General features: G+C 48.9%; 1 protein-coding gene across 5 annotated transcripts in view; it reads left to right on the top strand.

Annotated features, from left to right (window-relative positions):
- The window catches only part of LOC119405234 (histone-lysine N-methyltransferase, H3 lysine-79 specific), a 75,194-nt gene extending 57,592 nt beyond the window's left edge, over positions 1-17,602 (top strand). For 4 of the 5 annotated variants that reach the window (XM_037672040.2, XM_037672041.2, XM_037672042.2 and 1 more), the window contains 3 exons: positions 1,576-2,980; positions 6,563-8,116; positions 9,440-17,602. In XM_037672040.2, the coding sequence (XP_037527968.1) occupies positions 1,576-2,980; positions 6,563-8,116; positions 9,440-9,465 (2,985 nt within the window). In that variant the 3' untranslated portion in view covers positions 9,466-17,602. Of the gene's footprint in view, positions 1-1,575; positions 2,981-6,562; positions 8,502-9,439 lie in introns of all 5 variants that reach the window. The other variant, XR_005186449.2, reaches the window with a different exon arrangement.
- The last annotated feature ends 212 nt before the right edge of the window (positions 17,603-17,814 follow it).

Here is a 17,814-nt window from a genome sequence, read left to right as displayed (position 1 = left end):
GGTAATTCAAGGTAATCAGAGGTAACTAAACATAATGCTGGCACATTTCTCTTTCTTGCGCTCACCTGTTCTCGATGCGTGCAACCACTGTACCAAAGCCGCCGCATTGGCCTGTTATCTTTCGTTTGGAAGGCCATTACTGTTGACGTGGCACTTGTGATTATACATAGACATGCAATTCCTCCTCCGCCAGCCCTCCTGTGCCGCTCCGAGAGTTGTGTAAAGTGCTCACCAACCATACACTAAATGCTTCAGGAACCGTGTGCCATAAGCTATGTGTTCACGCAAACGAAGCACTGTCCGTACAAAAGCCTGTCTTTTTATTTTTCACAGTGCACCAGTTGTGCTCTGAAATGGCTGTCAATACACAGGTCGTAAGGCTAAGCCTTAAATGCATCATGTAGCCCACAGCTGGCACGAAGCGTTGCCTCTTACGAGTATCAAAGCGGCTGTCGTGCTTTCATTACAAAACCAATGTAGTGCAGTAGCAAATCGGTGTGTGTAAACGCTAAACTAGGTGAATGCTAGTGAGCGCACCACCATGAGCCACGATTCACGTGCACCGCGTGCCCGCTAATGTCATTTGAACAGATTGTCTTCCATATTTCGGCTTGCAGAATTACCGAATTGATTCCCGCGCACGTGTTACAAACTGCGCCCACCAGCATAAATTACCAGTGTTCCACGCACTCTGCCGCCACGGGTCCACAAATCGCACAAATTTTATGGCTTGCTTCATTGCCGCTACCATGTGGGTCTCTCGCTACCCACAGACTCCTTATGTGCCAATGTGGTGTGGGATGGCATGCAAAAGGCAATGCACATTTTCTTGTCTTAGTCGATAAATTAGGTGCTAATGGAGGTAAAACGGGAGCGGTTGCGTTTGTTCTGACCACTCGTGGAACCCTGGAATGCCCTTCACAGTACCCCTGTGGAAGCAAGTTTGATACTGCATGTTCTACTGGGTTTTGTGTTGGGTCCAAAGGGGATTTCTTGCTCCACATGAAATTTTTCAACACACTCGCCATCTCGTACGGCAGTTTAAAAAAAAACATACACCATCTCCCGTTAAAGGGGACCATGAGGCAATGCAAAGCCGGAGCACTTGCACGATCACGTTCCGTTGGCGTTCGTTGGGCATGCTACCGACCTCGCGTCGTGGAACGGGAACAGGAACGCTACAGGCGTCGTGTCTTCCCTCTAGCCTGGCCGTTAATCCTCACAGGGCGAGCGGGGGACGCGGTCAACAGGCGCGCGAGAAGGGGGGAGCGTAGGAGAGCGGGGAGGGGACGCGCATGCGCTGGCGCTCATCGCAGCGTTGCGCAGGAGAGAATGAGGCGCGTGAGAGGGGGAAAGCGAAGGAGAGGAGGGGGAGGAGGATGCGCAGCAAGGGTGGTCACGCCGCACACCACCACCACCACCGGATTGAACTCGGCCAAAATAAAATAAAATGCTTCGCATCTAAAAAAAGCAGACATATGAGCAGCCCCATACAGATATTTGAGATGACTAGCGACTTTGTGTGCAAGTTTATTTCAGGCATTCACGTCCACTGCAACAAATGCCATGTTGCAGGAGCTGAGCCAGCTGTCGCACGAGCATATTCTGCGCGAGATCAGCAGCACCCTGTCGCAGCGCCGCAAGCTTCACAACAAAGTCCAGAAGCTGGAAGGTGAAGTACAGGAGCTGGAACGCACCCTAGTCTCGCCACCTCCACGGAGGCCGCCCACGCTTGCCTCTCCTTTCACCACAATGCAGCACTTGCAGCCTCCATCAGTGCCAATCTCTCTTGCGGGACCAGTCCCCGACCTTGTCTCTGAGCCTGGTGCGACGCAGCAGCAGGTGGACAGCAAGCCGGACGACTTGTCAAATCGAGCCGTTCGTACGGCAACAACGCCACCACCACCCAAGCTAGGACCACAGGCCACCACACCCACTTCACCCGCCACCGCATGGCCGTCCGCTTCCGTTTTGGCAAAAGCGGCTGTTAAGGAGCTGCCGGCACCGACGGATTCGACTAGCGTTGTTACGGAGCGCGGACCTCCCGGCGGCGGGCCGCCCAGTGTCATACAAAGTGCTCCGCCAAAGGAGAAAGGTACCAAAGACAAGATTGCCGCGGCTTCCCTTCCCAAGGTGACAGCGCCAGCGACTTCAACTGCCGAGGAGGCTCCGCCCGAGAGATTGCGGCCCCCCGTCATTCGAAGCGGCATCAAGGACATCGTCGATGCGAGCTGCTTCTCGTTGACCTACTCTCCAGCAACGGCTGCCGGGCGAGCTTCGACCGCTCCCACCGAAGCTGCACCGGCTGCCGCGCCGGCGCCCGTGGCAACGAAGACCGCGGACGCGGTGCACACGAGTCGGGACAAGTCCCCAACAAAGTCGAGCCTCCACAAGGCGCCGTTGCCACTGCCGCCACGGACAGCAGCTCCCCCGCCGGATTCACCAACTCACTGTGCCACCCAGGACGAACTGCCGCCGACGCCGAAGACGCCCGTCGAGGATTCGTCTGCCGCGAGTAGCGGTGGTGGTGCCGCGCACCTGTCGTCGCGAAAGAGCAGCTCCCCGTCCAAGTCCAAGCATAGGAAGTCGCCCCGGAAACGGGATACCAGCCCTCCGCCGCCGCCACCTCCACCGCCTCCGCCACCGCCCCCACCGCCTCTGCCGGCATCTGCCTCACCATCTCCACCTCAGCAGGCTAAGAAAAAAGCGGAGCTTGACGATGCAGCCATACCCGCGGCAGCGCCACTGTCTAAACCGTCCAATGGGCTCATCTTAAACCTGGGCAGCCTTCTGGCTTCGCGGAATGGCTACAGCCCTAAGCGGGAGGACAGAGCAGCACGAAAGCTCAAGCGAAAGCACTCACCACACAAGCTACGCAGTACAGACGCGACGGCGGAGAGCATCAAGCCCCCCCTATTGGGGCTTGGCGACAAGACTGTGTGCATACGTATGAAGTCTGAAACGGGAGTGGATGTCGAAGGTAAGTTGCACCGGGCTTGAGGCGATTGTCGCGCAAATTCTCATTACGTTTGAAGCGACCACAAGACTGTAGGCTTTTGCGAATAGTAAATTTTTAGTTCGAAGCGAATAGTGATTTGGCCGAATAATTTAGAATCGAATTCAAATAGTATATATTACAAATTATAAAGAAAAATGAGCATATTTGTCATGACCCAACTAACGTGCACAATATTTTTTTAAATTGAAACAAGGCGTGCACAAATGTCATTCTTTTTGGTTCAAAGGAAAGTGGAAGCAACTTTTAATGGTAGCAGGATTTGTCTTCTAACTACTTTATGCGGGAGTTGAAAGCGTCATGGTAATGGTGGGCAGTACATGCATTTGCCTAAATTTCATCCCGATGGCTTCAGACACTTTCGGCAAGTATGTATGCTTCGGCAAAGATGTGTATGCTTCAGTATGGAAAAGCTCCCGCAAATTGAAACTCTGAAAACTGCCCAGCAGTTGTTTCCAACAAAGTTTCTCATGCCTGCCGCGTTGTGTTACCAATGTATGTCTGGGAACTTTAAGGTAACACGGCCACCTACACTAGGCGTGCATGAATACGGTGCGTATGTAGCTATGGGGCAGCTTGGCTTTCATGCCTGCCTCTTATAAAAGGAGTGCCAGCTACTGATTGTGTTCATCTACTGCTATTGCCACTGCGTGAGGCATGCACATATGCCCATGCTGATAGTGGTTTGAGGTTAGGAAAGACGTTTTTTTTCTGCAGCCCATAAGGGAGACCCGAGGGCTTGCTTGATTGTTGGTAGAAAGGAAGGGGAAAGATAGAGTCTGAGCGTGGAAAGGAGGAGTCACCTTCTTGAAATGTGTATCCACACTAACAAGCACTGGATTGGTGCACCTTCATCTTCATTACAATAACCACAGTTGCCTGGCAGCACTGTGAATCGAGCCCAGTATCCACTTTCAGTGCCAGTGGATTTGGACAGTGCCCAAATGTCCAGGAATGTGGCACGAGTTATCGAGTCATATATTCAAGGTGACCCGCTATTGGTCAAGCTTAGTTTTATTTGAAAAGCTTTCCCGTCTCCGTGGAATTCAAATGGACAAGGTTCCATTGTTTGTTTATCTCGTTGGCCAATTAAAGTGCGTGTTTGTTAACCATTGCATGTTGGCCAGATCGTTTAAGGACTCCCTTAAGTGCAGGGATGTTGGGAGCAGTTAGTATATGCGGAACTGGCTGCGCAGCTTAATAGAAAACACATCCATTGTCAGAATGGGTAAAGCACCTTTTCTATGTAGAAGGAGTGGATGATGTTTATTGTGCTTATTGTGTAGACACAATGTGGTCACTGCCTTGTATGTAGTGTTGCAACTTGATGATGGAAGGCGATGACATTACTGTAGGAGGTAATTTTGAAGTGGGGCCTTTACAAGGTCTGTGTGTTGCACTTATCACTAGGGGTGTGCGAATATTTGAAATTTCGAATACATATTTTTTGAATAGTGTTTGCTATTCGATTCGATTCGCACTGGAGTTTTACTATTCGAACTATTCGAACTTCCCAAAAACAAACACAGTCAACGTCCGATTAAAAGTGACCCCTTCAGATTTTCAATATGCTTCACCTCACTACATTCTCGTATTGCGGCAAAGCTGCCCTTCAAGCTCCATTACGGTCGAACTTTGTCAAGACACAGTCAACGTCCGATTGGAAGTGGTCCCTAGATTTTCAATATGCTTCACCTCATCACACCCCGGTATTGCGGCAAAGCTGCCTTTCAAGCTCCGCTACGGTCGCAAATGTATTAACTCAAGAAAACGCTGGTTCCAACATGGAGATGAAAGATGAGGCAAAGGTGGGGGCTCAATTAATGCTGTTTTGGACCTGAAATTTGGGCAGGAAGTCCGAAAAATCTGACGCCGAAGCTTTTTAGCATCCAAAATTTCAGATGTTCTTATATATCGACATCTACGAGGCAGATTTGGAACTCCAGACTTGAAGGGAGCACACCCTTGTCCGCCACATCAGTTGGGCTTCCACAGAAGTTGAAAGAGGAGGAGAGGCTGAGGAAATGGCATCTTTGCCTATCACGTGTAAAGTGTTGTCGGCAACACTTTGGTTGCACCAAATCATGTACATAAATAGAATTCGGCCTCTACATTGCCCCATCCTTGATAAGACAACTATGAGACACCACCCCGCCAGTGCTTCAACCTAGTGAAAAGAAACACTTTCATGTTGCTATCTCATAAGAATATGCTTAGGAATCCTCTCTAACTCTTTTTCCTGCAATTTCGCTTCAAAGTATTCGAAAAATATTCGAGAAATATTCTAACAATATTAGATTCGATTCGCCCTCACACTTCAATATTCGAATTCGCTTCGCACCCAAAATTCTGCTATTCGCACAGTTCTACTTTTCACTGAAGCACCATAATGTTTAAGCATAGTTGTTGATGCTTGTCTTTGGACTACGGTTCTTTAGTTTGCTATCAGCTGCAGATGTAGGTGCCCTGGTGCACTTGTGGACATCAAGACGGTATTACGCCCATGCCACACAAGCACAGAAAATGGCTTTAATTTCCTAACGCCTGAAGATTTAACGCTGTTTCTGTGATGCCGTATGAGCAAGTGTAATGTAGTTTGCCTTAATGTAATTCACTAATTAATGTGTTCGCCAGTAATCATTTGACTGCTAAACAGGTACTCTCAATGTCATAGCCCATGCAGTGCATTGTAATTAAACCATTTGAAATAGTGTCTGTCATGTAAAGAAATATATACATGACTTTTAACAACACTCATGTCAGAAGTCGCACTTGGTGAAATTCAGTTCAGCATTGCAAGTGCTTCGCCATGACAGGCACCATAGTTGCTTCTGTGCTTCGCACTCAACATTCTCTGGCCAAAGTTATGGCCAGTTGCATAGTTGTAAAAGAGAGCTACGAAGTCAAGCTAATGGCACCATAGTATGCTTATTTATACAGTTACTTGCCTTGAAGGCAGATCAGACTTGTAAATGTGTATGCTTATCTTTATTATTACCCTAAAATTGCTCATTTGGGAATACACTGTTATCGACATCATCAGGTCAAAAATAATCAAATTTGGACGTGTGGCAGCTCGGGAGAAAAATGTTGTTCACAAACTTAAGGTCTTAGCAAACTGAATGTCATTTCTTGTGCCTGTTTGGCAGATGTATTAATCGCTTTCTTTAAGCCTGTTCCTTGTGTAGCGTGAATTTGTTACTGCACCAAGGAACAATATGCTTGTGTCCACAGGACCTCAGTGCACACCTTTGGTGTTATGGCACGCGACGGAAGCTGGTTGCCAAATTGTGCTCCTGTGAATGTAATCTTGACTGTATCCTTACCCGTTTCTTTCTTTTCCCCACCTCCTCCCTGATGCTTCATGCCTGCCCTTCCTTGATTTTACCTTGGCTTCTTTGCTCTGTTCAAATCACTCTGCCTTTCCATGCACCATTATTTTCTCCTTGACTGCACCCCTGTCCATCTTCCTTCCTTCTGGCACCCCCCACTTGCCCTCGTCCCCCTATGGCATTCTGCTGTGGCCCGTTTGCCCCCCTCTCACAGAGAAGTTCACCATCAAGGCCGAGGCGCTGTCCCGGAGACCCGAGGGCTCATCGCACGGCCGCCACCACTGGCAGGCACGTGTGAGCAGCGGCTTCGACAAGCTGGTCGCACTCGCCTCCTCAAACCAGCAGCCCGAGTCGACGCCGGCCACGTCGCGAAAGGAGCCGGTGGCCACTGCCAGCGGGGCCTCGTCGTCCTCCACGTCGTCTTCGTCCTCATCGTCCTCGTCGGAGCACTGCGAGGCCCCCCGACAGGCAGCTCCGCAGCAGCAGCCGCACAAGAAGTGGGTGGTCGATAGGGTTCACCGGAAGGACCGCGCAGGGGAAAGCGGCACGCAGCTCGAGAGCCTGTCCATCAAGATCAAGGCCGTGAACGCTGGCCCTCCCTCGCCGACGGCCCGCAAGAGGCATCGGAGCCCGCCGGCTCCTTCCCTCGGCACCTCTTCCTCCAAGAAGGGGAGCGGGGCGACGGTGGCCGGCCGATCTCCGCTGCCCAGGAGGCGGGGCCCGCGCACCCCGCCGGACACGCCCCCTCGGACTCCATCTGCCTCCCCCGAGCGGCCCGCCACGCCGCGCACGCCACTGTCGCCCGTGCCTCCCTCGCATCGTGCCCGCCGCGACGATGAGCACCCGCACAGCCCCATCAGCAGCGTGGACAGCCCGTTCAGCCGACGGAGCCGTTCCACAAGCCCGTTGCCCGGCAGCCCCGTCGAAGGGGATGATGCCGACGATGCCGACCGTGCCACACCGCGCAGTGGCACTTCCAGCACCGACGAGCCACCGCGGCCACCACCGGACAACACTGTGTACAACAAGCTTGGGCTCGGCACCCGGGACATATCGGTCACCTCCGAGCAGCAGCAGGCTTCCTCGGTTGGCCTGGCTGCCAACAAGGACGGACTCTGGGACTGGGCCAAGGAGCAACCGGCAGGCACGACGACTATCCCTGGGGCACCATCGCGCTCGGAGCCTGCATCGTCGTTCAGCGCCGGAGTGTCGTACACGGCCACCAGCCTCGATACGTCGTCGCTGCGGTCGCAGGCAGCCCTGATGCTGGTCACCTCATCAACTTTGGCCCCGCCCCCGATGCCGCCCTCACTCACGCCGCAGATGGCAGCGGCACCTCCGCCGCCGCCTCCGCCACCGCACTGCTCGCTGCCGCCGCCGCTGGTGGCCAATGTGTCGGTGCCGCCGCCATTCAACATGCCTCCTCCCCCGCCCCCTCCGCGCTCGGGACCCGTGTTCAACCCGTCGCAGTTGGTGTTGCCAGACACTTCTATCCCACCCCCATTTCTTGGCCCCAATCCCATGGCCCCTCCACCGTGCAACTTCACTGTGCCCCCGCCCAACATACTGGCTGCTGCAGCAACAGGCCACCCTGCTTCCCAGCATACTGCGGGAACTGAGCCACCGCCTCAGCACAGATCCCGCCCCCACTTGGCCCCGCCCCCTTACACGGCAGGACCTTACACGCTACCCCTGGAGTCTGCTCAGCGAGTGCCTCATTACACTTCGCACCCGCCCGGACTGGCACCCCACAAGATGCCCCATCCCGGTGAGGCTGCCTCTGCAGTCTGAATCCCTTTGGCGTCTTTATTGTGCAATGCTTGTGCGCTCAGTACAGCTTACTTGCTTGACGCCCCCTTTTACCTGAAGTTTCTTTCAGTTCCAAAGAGGCAAATCTGGGCCATGTTCAACTGCTTGAAATTCGGCCCCAATCTTTGCAGTTTTAACTCGTGCGACATCCAAGTTGTGCAAAATGCAAAGCTTAAACTTGACTGGTGCTGTTTGTGTGGACGCAGTCATCTGAACATGCAGCCGTCCACCTTTGGATCGTGCGAACAATGTGCTATGGAATGGTGTACATTTAAATGTGGAGTGCAGTCGACTGAAGTGAAGGGTGTTTTAGGACAATCATTTCGTGGACTAGACTGAAAGAAGTGAGTGAATTTTTCAGTAGTAGTGTTAACTGCGCTAGAAACGGGGAAGTTGCTGTTTTACCAAAAAATAAGTCAGTTGGAAGTGGTCTCACATGACAGCACACATGTGCACCTTTTTGATCTCTAAGTCAAAATATCATGCAAGGTTTAATCGTTTTCTTTCCAAGTATGTAAAGGGTTTGCCGCAAAGCTAATTGGTTCATCGTAGCTTACTCACGCAAGTTCTCGTTGTCATTGAGACCCAACATTTGCAGTAATTTTTCAGTTGCTGTCGGACAGCTAAGCAGTTACTTTCAATTTTTAACACGATAGCGTTAAGGAGCCCATGCCACAGAAAATCTGGTGCCACCCGCATCAGACAATCACACTGGATTTTCTGCATATCGCATTTTACCAGATTTCTATTGTATTGAGTTCCACTCGTAAAAAGGCAAAGCTTAAGCGTCCTTCAAGTTTTTTTCAGCAATGTGACTTTTTTCATTTTCAACACCTGCTGTGGTAACCTAGCAGCCAAGATAATGTATTGCTGAGCTTGAGGACGCAGACTCTATTCCTGGCCGTGACGGCCATGTTTGGCGACTGTGAAATGCAAGAGCGTCTCTGTACTTTAATTTGAGTGGATCTTAACGAACCCCAGGTGATCAGAATTAGCCCGAAGTCCCTCACGATGGCATGCATTGTAATCTAAAGAGCTTTTGCCTACTAAAGCCCTAGAATTTATGTTTAATCTTCATTACCAAGGTTTAAGTTGCATTTCGTCAACAAGGGGGTGATGTGATAAACCAGTCTTCATGAATTCATTTCGATGGACATTTTTCGAGAACATTGTTTGGTGTCATTGAGCAGTGCTTGAATCCCTAGCGGACTGCGAGTTTGAATCGGTGCAGTGGCCAGCAGCAGCCTGACAGTGTGGCGCCCTGTTTTCGCTCTCCACACAGTGCACGCACAGCACTACCTGACTTGACGGCGGCGTCACCGGGGCTCGACCCGAAAGCGGAAACGACGAGATTCTCAGCATCGCCATCGCCACACTGCCACCGCGCTCGTCGACGAAGCAACGACCGTAGAGTCACTGGGACACAGTTTGGTCGATGCCTGATTATTCTGCGCGACACGATGTGTGTAGACACGTGTTCGAACGTCCTTGTTTTGGTTCCGTCTTTTAATTTTCTGCGGACCGGCGACCGACGCTGCAAAGCGAAAGAGGCAATTGGAGTCGTCGTCGTTCGGTTCCTCGGGCTCCGGATTTCTTCCAGAAGAAGGCGCCACGTCGTTTTTCTGGGTTTTTGATGGGGAGGGGAAGTGGTCTTTTCGTCTTGTTTTAAACGGGGTGCTGCACATTTAGGTACTGGCCCATGGAAACCTCTCGCCTTTAATCTGTCGTGCTGCATTCACGAAGAACACTTTCATGAGGCCTTGTATTGTGTTGCGTGCTTTCACCTTTTTAATTATTTATTCAGCGTGACCAGTTGATGCAGAATAGTTGAGTGCTTTGAGCCAGAGAATGCATTGAGCCATGACTCGCATAGTCGGCCTCGAATCTACACATTGTCATGCGCCTGAATTGGAAGTAAGCAGCGCTTTCTTTTGTTGTTGTTGTTCACGCTAGATATTCAGGAGTTCAACCTAATTGTGCAGTTCCCTGGTCATTTGTGCACCTTGTATTGCATGTTTTACAATTAACATCGGAGGGTTTCCCGGCATGGCCAGACAGTGCGAGTTTGTGGACTGCGAATTGTGTGCGAAAGTCTAATGGAGTCCCTCAGCTTTGATGTGTTTACCCATTCGCGCTGTTCACTGCCGTGCATCTTCGATGTGCATGGAGAACTCTGGTTCCGGGTGCTTGCCCCAGAGCAGCGAGCACGTCGAGGGTTCTGTGTGATGTGAAAGATTGTGTGCTCTTTAGAGCTCTGATGCTAGAATGCGTATTACGACTAGTGTATTTATGCTCTTTTTGATTTTGTGATTGCCTGCTCTACGAATTGTGTGAAAAGAACTTTGTCTGCATGTCTGGGCCCTCGGTTTTCGGCCGGAAGAAAAAAATGACCCTCCATCGTGCTGTTTGCTTGTTGTATTTATTGCGCGTCTGTTTTTTTTTTTACTTGAACATTTCCCCTCCCCTAACCAAAGCGTGCCACAGACAAGCACTGTAGCTCATTGAAAACTGTGAACACTGCCACCATTTATAATTTTTTTGTCATATTTTTCATGCAAAACTAGTCAGAAAAGTGAATCGTAGTGTTCTTCCTCTAGTAGGTTGGTGTCGTTACTTTGTGCTCCTCTTCCTAGCTTTAATTTCCGTGTAACAACGGAGCAGGAAAAAAAAAACACACCTTGCTTTTTTTTCTTACTTGTTCTGTACGCGTTTTTAAGACAAGCCTTTGGTGCACAGTAGTAGTGCTTTCAAAAACTGGGAGAAATTCATGAAAAATGTATGCTTTTCTTCTGTTTTCTTAAAAAGCTTGCAGGGCTTACAGTTCATGCATGCTTCCATTCTAGATTTGAAGAGCAAACTTCGTGCAGGTGCTATGAAAGCCAAAAAAAAAAAGGACGTCTTGCGTGTTTGCAAATGCATTCTTCGTAACGCTTGGAGAACATGAGACCAAAAAGAGAGGAGTGAGCCATTGAGACCAAAATGTGTTCATTTGCCCGACTGCTGGTTAGTCTCCTCAGGACTTTGCCATCAGCCGTTTGTTGGTTGCGGTCTTCCTTGACTGTCAGGCCAGTGCACCTTTTTCTTTAGTTGTGGGACTTAATTATTTAAAGTTGCATAGACAGAGAATGTTGCCTCCAGACAGTGTTCCTTCTTTCGTTATGGAGATGAAAGCGTTTTTGCTTTGCACATTCACAATTTGCATTCTCATGCGGGGCATATTTGGGCACTCTGCTGCCTCCTGTTTGCTGGAAAGTGGCAGAGTTGAAAGTTTCAGAAATGGTTTTGTGTTTTTGCAGAAGCTCCAAGCAATATCTAAGCACTGCTTTTAATGTCGCTGGAGGCCAGTTGTTGCACCTCGTGCTTGTCTGTTTCAACTGACATTTCTATGAAGGCAGTGTAAAGGTGCGTGACACTGCTTGAGAGCACAACACGCATGACGGCTTGAGAGCATTTTGGTATGGCTACAGTTTTCACTAAAGCCACAATTCAACGTAGTGTACCAAGATTCTGACCTCTCGAGTCACCCACTAGTTGTCGTTCGGCAACAACGCTTAGAAAACTGCGCCTTTTGGCTGATTTTCGCATAGCGAATCTTGAAAACTAGTACTGGGCTTCAGTGTCAGTGTTGGGTCAGTATCAAAATGTGTTAAGGGCCACTAGCTATGTGTTAGAGAAAAATGCAATTTGCAAATTTCAGTTAACGTTCCGCTGGTATGGCACCACTTAGCCAAGGTGTGGCGAAGCCTCGGCTGTTCTGCCTGCTCATTACGAAGAATCCACTTTTCCTTCATCACGGTGCACGATAGCTCCAAAGAGAATGGATGGTACGATACACCAAAAACTGAAATGTCAGCCCCTTGGCCCTGCTCGGAGAAACCTGTTGCGATCTAGGCAGCCGGTGCATTTGAACATTTGTCGCGACACTCACTACGTTTATCATCTTTGCCAGCTGTTTTCTATGCTCAGCTGCAAATTTATACATTTTGACGCCGTACGTGTCTTGGCTTGCATTTTTCTTGTCGTTTCGTGTGCGAAATGTCTTCTCCAGCCTACTGCCTTCGTTGACAAGCCCGCTTCCTCGTATTTGTTACAAGTTTTTCCTCTCCAACCTTGCTTTTCCTCCTCGTATCATTCCGTGCTGCTTGGCCAGCAGTTAATTTTAGAAGCAAGAAGCAATCACTGCCAGTGTTTGCATACGAGAACGGCGTGTGCCATTGGTTCTCCCAACAGCCTTCCATTGCGCACTCCAAGGTGTGGATTGTGGACTGAAAGACCCTCTTCAAGAAGATCCCACTCCCATTTGTTTCAAGTGCTCTGTTTTTTCTATTCTGCATTGCCAAGCAAGGGACACTCGTCTCTGCGGCACATTACAATGCGGCTACATGTTTTGCCGGTGCCCTTCTTTTTCCCCCCGTTGTGTGCTGCTGCGAAAGGCCTCACTTCACCGCAAATCCTCTCTGCCTGGATTTGTTGCGCGTGACACCCCGCCATGTGTACCTGTGCCAGAACGTTTGAACTTTTTCCGAGAGTCTGCCTTTTATACTGGGAAGAAATAGCGCGGGGTTTCTTTCGTTTTTACACTAGCGTTTGCTCTCTGTAAAGCACTTATGAGAGGATGTGCATGTGTGTGCGTGTGCACATAACTTGAATCTGCTGCTTGTTGAACACATGTGCCCTCTTGACATTGTGCAAGCTGCTTCCCTCGCTGGTCAGGGTTTGTTCTCGTAGCCGCATTCTGTTATGTTGACAGCTTCCTCCGGTGTTTTTGTTTTCTTTCTTTCGTCTAATCCGTGAATGTTTTTGTCGGGGGCGCGACCAGCGTCTAGCCGACGATCCCGCAAACGCAGACACACCTGAGAATGAACACTGCCACTCAATGCATAGCTTGTAAATTGTCTCTTTGTGCCACAGTGTTGTAAACATTTGTTCTATGTGCGTGTGTGTTTTAGAGTCTGTTGTTTTGGGTGAAGGAGTTGCATGAAAGTGCTGCTGTGCAGGAGGCTATAATGGGGCACTGACAGCAATGTGAGATGAGCTTGCAAGCTTCAATTCCATTGCTCCACGTTGGTGAAGTGGGGCGCGTTTGCGTAACCGTGCGCATGTGTACGTGTTGTGTGTGCACAAGTATTGACTTGGCTGTGTTGGCAATCTTTTCCTGTTGCCGTGTACACACACCACCGTTGTCTTAGTGTGAATAGCTGTAGTGCTATGTTTTTTTCCCTGCTTTCATTGCAGTTTTGGTGATGGAATGAGACAAGAAGGCACAGTATTGTAAATAATGTTTCTAGTACTGCGAGAGAACTGAGCAGGGATCGAGTCCCACTTTCTTTTTGATGAGCGGTAAATGATGTGTTGGGAAAGAAGCTTGTGTATGTACACGTTTTCTTCTCCTTATCTTTGAGGTATGCCCGTAGTTCAAAAATTGTACGCTCCGTCTTGGAATGGCCGCTGAGTAGTTAGGCGTGAGTAAGCTTGCCCGCTAGACTCGTGTTTCCGGTAGCCTCAGTGTAGGAACAACGCGCGTGTGCTTACGGATGATGTAGAGAACCCATTTATGAGGAGCAAGCAGGCTTGGCCACCGCACGACATGTCTCATTGTGTGTGATTCGCAGTGACCTACAGTTCGAAGAGGTAGTTGGAGCTTCAGCTTAGTAATGTGTGTGCTGTTCTTGTTTGAGTCTTATATGCGACGCCTGGCATCTCGTGTGATTCCTTCTGCTATCTCAGAGTTTTACGAAGCCTGCATTGTCTGAATGGCTTTTGAGTTCGCAGTAGGTGATTGGCCATCATATTTTCATGTATCTATCTACTGTACTGGTTTCTGAAGGCTGTGTACTTGGTGTATAGTGTGCTGCCTTGGGTGTCGAAGACTGATGTGGCATGAATTCAGTGCAGTGCACTGAAGGGCTGGAAGAGTTGATGCTTGGCTAGGGAGGAAAAAGGTTCACCCACAAGCGCTGCCTCTTTTGCTAACGACATGCTCGTTCTTCAGTGCTGTACCACATTCACAAACTTCAACTGAACTGCTACGAGATTGAATGCTGACAGCAAGAAAGGTGCAGACTCTAGCAACAGAAAACTTAAACAGGCTTGTGTCATACAGCTGCAGTGGCAGCTAATGAGGATGGGCAACGGGATGCTTTGTTAAATTATTAACACATTATTCACCTTTAAAGTTGCCATGTTTAAGGCAGAAAGGAGTGAGCTTGATGGAATGTTCGTGGCAGTAGTACGGGAGGTTAGCTATCTTTAGAGTATAAATTATGGCATGTGTAAACAATAATTGCGCACACATGCTGTACATTGTCTATTAGTTAATGCATCAATTTTTTTTAGTCAACTCACGTTTATAGCCTCTCTAGTCTACTGGTGAAGTGAGCAAATTCGGGAAACATAATATCGTGTTGATTGGTTGACGTATTAAGAAAGCTCGTGCTCTTTTCTTGTATAGTTAATGAGTTTGCTTGCCTTGTTAGGTATGCTTTCCCAGTGCTATGGTCAGAGTGGCAAAGTCTAGAATACCACTTAAGCTGTTGCCTAGAAATAAAGCATATAAATAACTTAGATACCATGAGTTTTGATGGACGAGTGCAAGGGGCTCTCTCATTGCAACACAATGTGGCGAGAAAGCCACTGCTCAAGCATCAATCGACACAGGAGCAGTAGACTCCTAAACCATCGCAGCACACTACACTCTGCGAGCTGTGCATTACAGCGATGGCTGTGGGTTGTGCCAAGCAGCCTGGAGGTTAACCCCCGGTGATTTCCTTCTACGCGGTGCCAGTAGGAACTTCGTAGAAGGATCAGTGACAAAAATGACAAGTCCTTCACTCCCCTCTGGTAGAGTCAACTGATTCTCTGGTTGGCTGCCACAACCCATCGCCTTTGCTGCACTGGGCTAAGTTGGCGAGATTGGGTACACCAAAGTTTAGTCGAGATTATGTATAGGTGAAACAACGCAAAGGGGCAAAAGACACTGTCTCCTTATTTTGCAACAAGATGGCCGTACAGGCATGGGGCGCTTTCCCAACTCTGATCTGTTGAGAGAATCACGCGAGATGCCCAGAGTTCTGCTAGAAGCATACTGGAGTAGACGTGTAATTGCAGGGAGGAACGAGAGCAGTGTGGGTGCAACTTTGCCGACAGGCTTTTGATGGGGCCTCCTGTAAGATCATCTGAGCCCGCCAGAGCGCCGCGTGTGCGTCATTTCTGACGGGCTCTCAGTCAGGGCAAGTCTGTAGAATCATCCAAGCCTGCCAGACCGGAAATGCGTGCAGTGTGTTATACGTGGTGGTATTTGAGCGTTTGTTGGCGGTGATCTGCCGGGAGTGTTGTTGTAAATGGGTGTTGTGAGCACAGTCCCCCATCTGAGCTGCGGCGAAAAGGACTTTGTGCGTTCTGGGCATTCTTACCGGGCGTCGCTCATTGAAGCACGCCGGTTTTTCAGTTTTCTTCTTGTCATGCCTGCTCTTCAGCACGTTTTCAAGCTTGTTCACTCTTTCTTTCCCTGTGTACAGACACTGTTTTTGTTGGGCATTTTCTTTTTTGAAGCACTACCTTTTCTGTCTTTTTCTCGTGCGGTTTACGTGGCTTGTACTGTGGATGACGGGTCTGTTGCTGGCACTGTACGCAAATGCACTATGCTCTCGTTTGCAAAGCGGTTCTGTGGGGAGGGACTCTTTCCTCGTATGATGTGTATTTGCTTAGCGTGAGAAAGCTTGGGAGCATTGCGATTGATTTGTGTTATTGGCATTTTTTTTGCGTAACCGAGCATGTATCATCAGTGCGGCTTCGTCTCATTGTAGCCTCAGTTCCAGACGAATGATGGCGGTGACGTACACAGCACTCAGTTGCAGAAGCCCCTCCCCTTTCTTGCACGGACGAGCGTCAGCAAAAATCGGTGACGGCTCTTACCAAAAACCACGGAAGCGCGAAAGAAAGGATCACACATTTCTTTCCCACTGCCCGAGAGTTCTTGCGCCTGCGATACGAGGCCAACTTAATTTTGTTTTACATCGACCTTCAGCAGCCCATGCAGCTCGAAGAAACTGAAATGTACCTGCATCCAAATTGTCCACTGCGGTGTGGCTCTGGTGTGTCAACCATTCTTTACTGCCAGAACTGCAACGCCTTGAATCTGGTGTTGACTTGTTTGATTGGTCTGAATTGTGAGACTCGCGAATGAGTCCTTGAGAGCGGGGTGCTTGGATAGCCAAAGTTTGTATTGGGGCTCTGCCTCTTTGCCTGTTGCGTTCAGTGGTCAATGTCGCGTCGTTCATTCAAAAGCGTACCTGAGTTCTAGAAGCTGCCAAGCGTCTCATCGCTGCGCTGTTACCTGCTTACACCACTTACCACATTAACCATCGATGTGTTTGTTTTACAAGGCATCAGCATTTTCATTATGTGCTGTCGTAATGATTGCACATTCATGCTGCCTGCTTATCAACCATCTTAATTTATTCTGTTCAGCGTGACAGCCAAAGCATACGACTCCATCAACACGCATGCCTGCCTGTATATCAGTTTTTTTCAGCTCCACTTGCTATTGCGTTGATAACATATTGCCCTTAGCTAAAATGACTATGATACCTACCGCAGGAAGTTTAGTGCATGCCTAAATAAATCATTAATGCATTACATGGTGTGCCAGACAGATGTGGGCTCAGCGAGGTAGTTACGGTAGTCTCGCATCAGAGAAGTGAATTTTACTGGAGCCTGCAGTGCAAAGCACAAAACGAAATTTTTAAGAGCCGCACTACAAGGCATATTCTACGTCGCTGTATAACTTCTCCATTAAAAAAAAAATTCAGGAGTACAGGCGAGGTATATGTTAACCAATACGTTTCGTCACACACTGCCCCTTTTTGTGCCGTTTGTATTTATTTAGTCCTTACCTGTAACACATCATCAAGCCATACCGTAGTGGGCATAGTTGCTGCTTGAGCTGCTGAAGGTCACTCGCACAGCACGTCTAACAACTCTTTTTGAGTGTTTTGTTTTTCTGCACGAGACAATACACTGCTGTGTTCGAAACATTCTATCATGCCATGACAGGTGGATCTTAACGGATTTGGGAGAATGATCGACTCTTTCTTGCAAGTGGGAGAGATTTAATATAAGGATGGTAGTATGACGGGTTTACAGATCTTTTTCCTTCACCCATCTTTGTCTTGTTCCTTCCTTTCTTTCTTTTTCTCTAGTGTATTTTTAGACAGAGCACTGAAACTGTTGCATGTTAACCAGTTTGTTGTTGAAGCTGTGTTTTTCATTTTTAGAGATATTTATAAGCATGTACAGGAAGCACACACACTCTACGACTACTGCCGAAAGAAAATCATTTGTACTATACCTCGAAAGTGTCTATTGTAACAAATGGGAAAAGAAAAAGAAATCCACACTTCCAACTGTATCATTTGGAATTAAAAACACCCCTCTTTTTCGCAAAGTGTGTCTGGAGTGCTTGGACTGTGTCCCTGCTTTCACATGGCTGAAAACAGCAGTGCACCAAACAATTTTTGGGGTTCTGCGTTCCACATGGGCACAAGGACATTGCATTCAATCATTAAACTTTTGTGACACAGCGTTTTCATTTGGAGACTATGCTATTTCTGTGCACTATTCGCAAGGAAAAGGCCACTGAGCTAATGGTAAATTCTG

This window comes from Rhipicephalus sanguineus, chromosome 9 (assembly GCF_013339695.2).
Source record: "Rhipicephalus sanguineus isolate Rsan-2018 chromosome 9, BIME_Rsan_1.4, whole genome shotgun sequence".
NCBI lineage: Eukaryota > Metazoa > Arthropoda > Arachnida > Ixodida > Ixodidae > Rhipicephalus > Rhipicephalus sanguineus.
The sequence above is the reverse complement of the archived record's forward strand: the minus strand, read 5'-3'. Positions and strand labels throughout refer to the sequence as shown.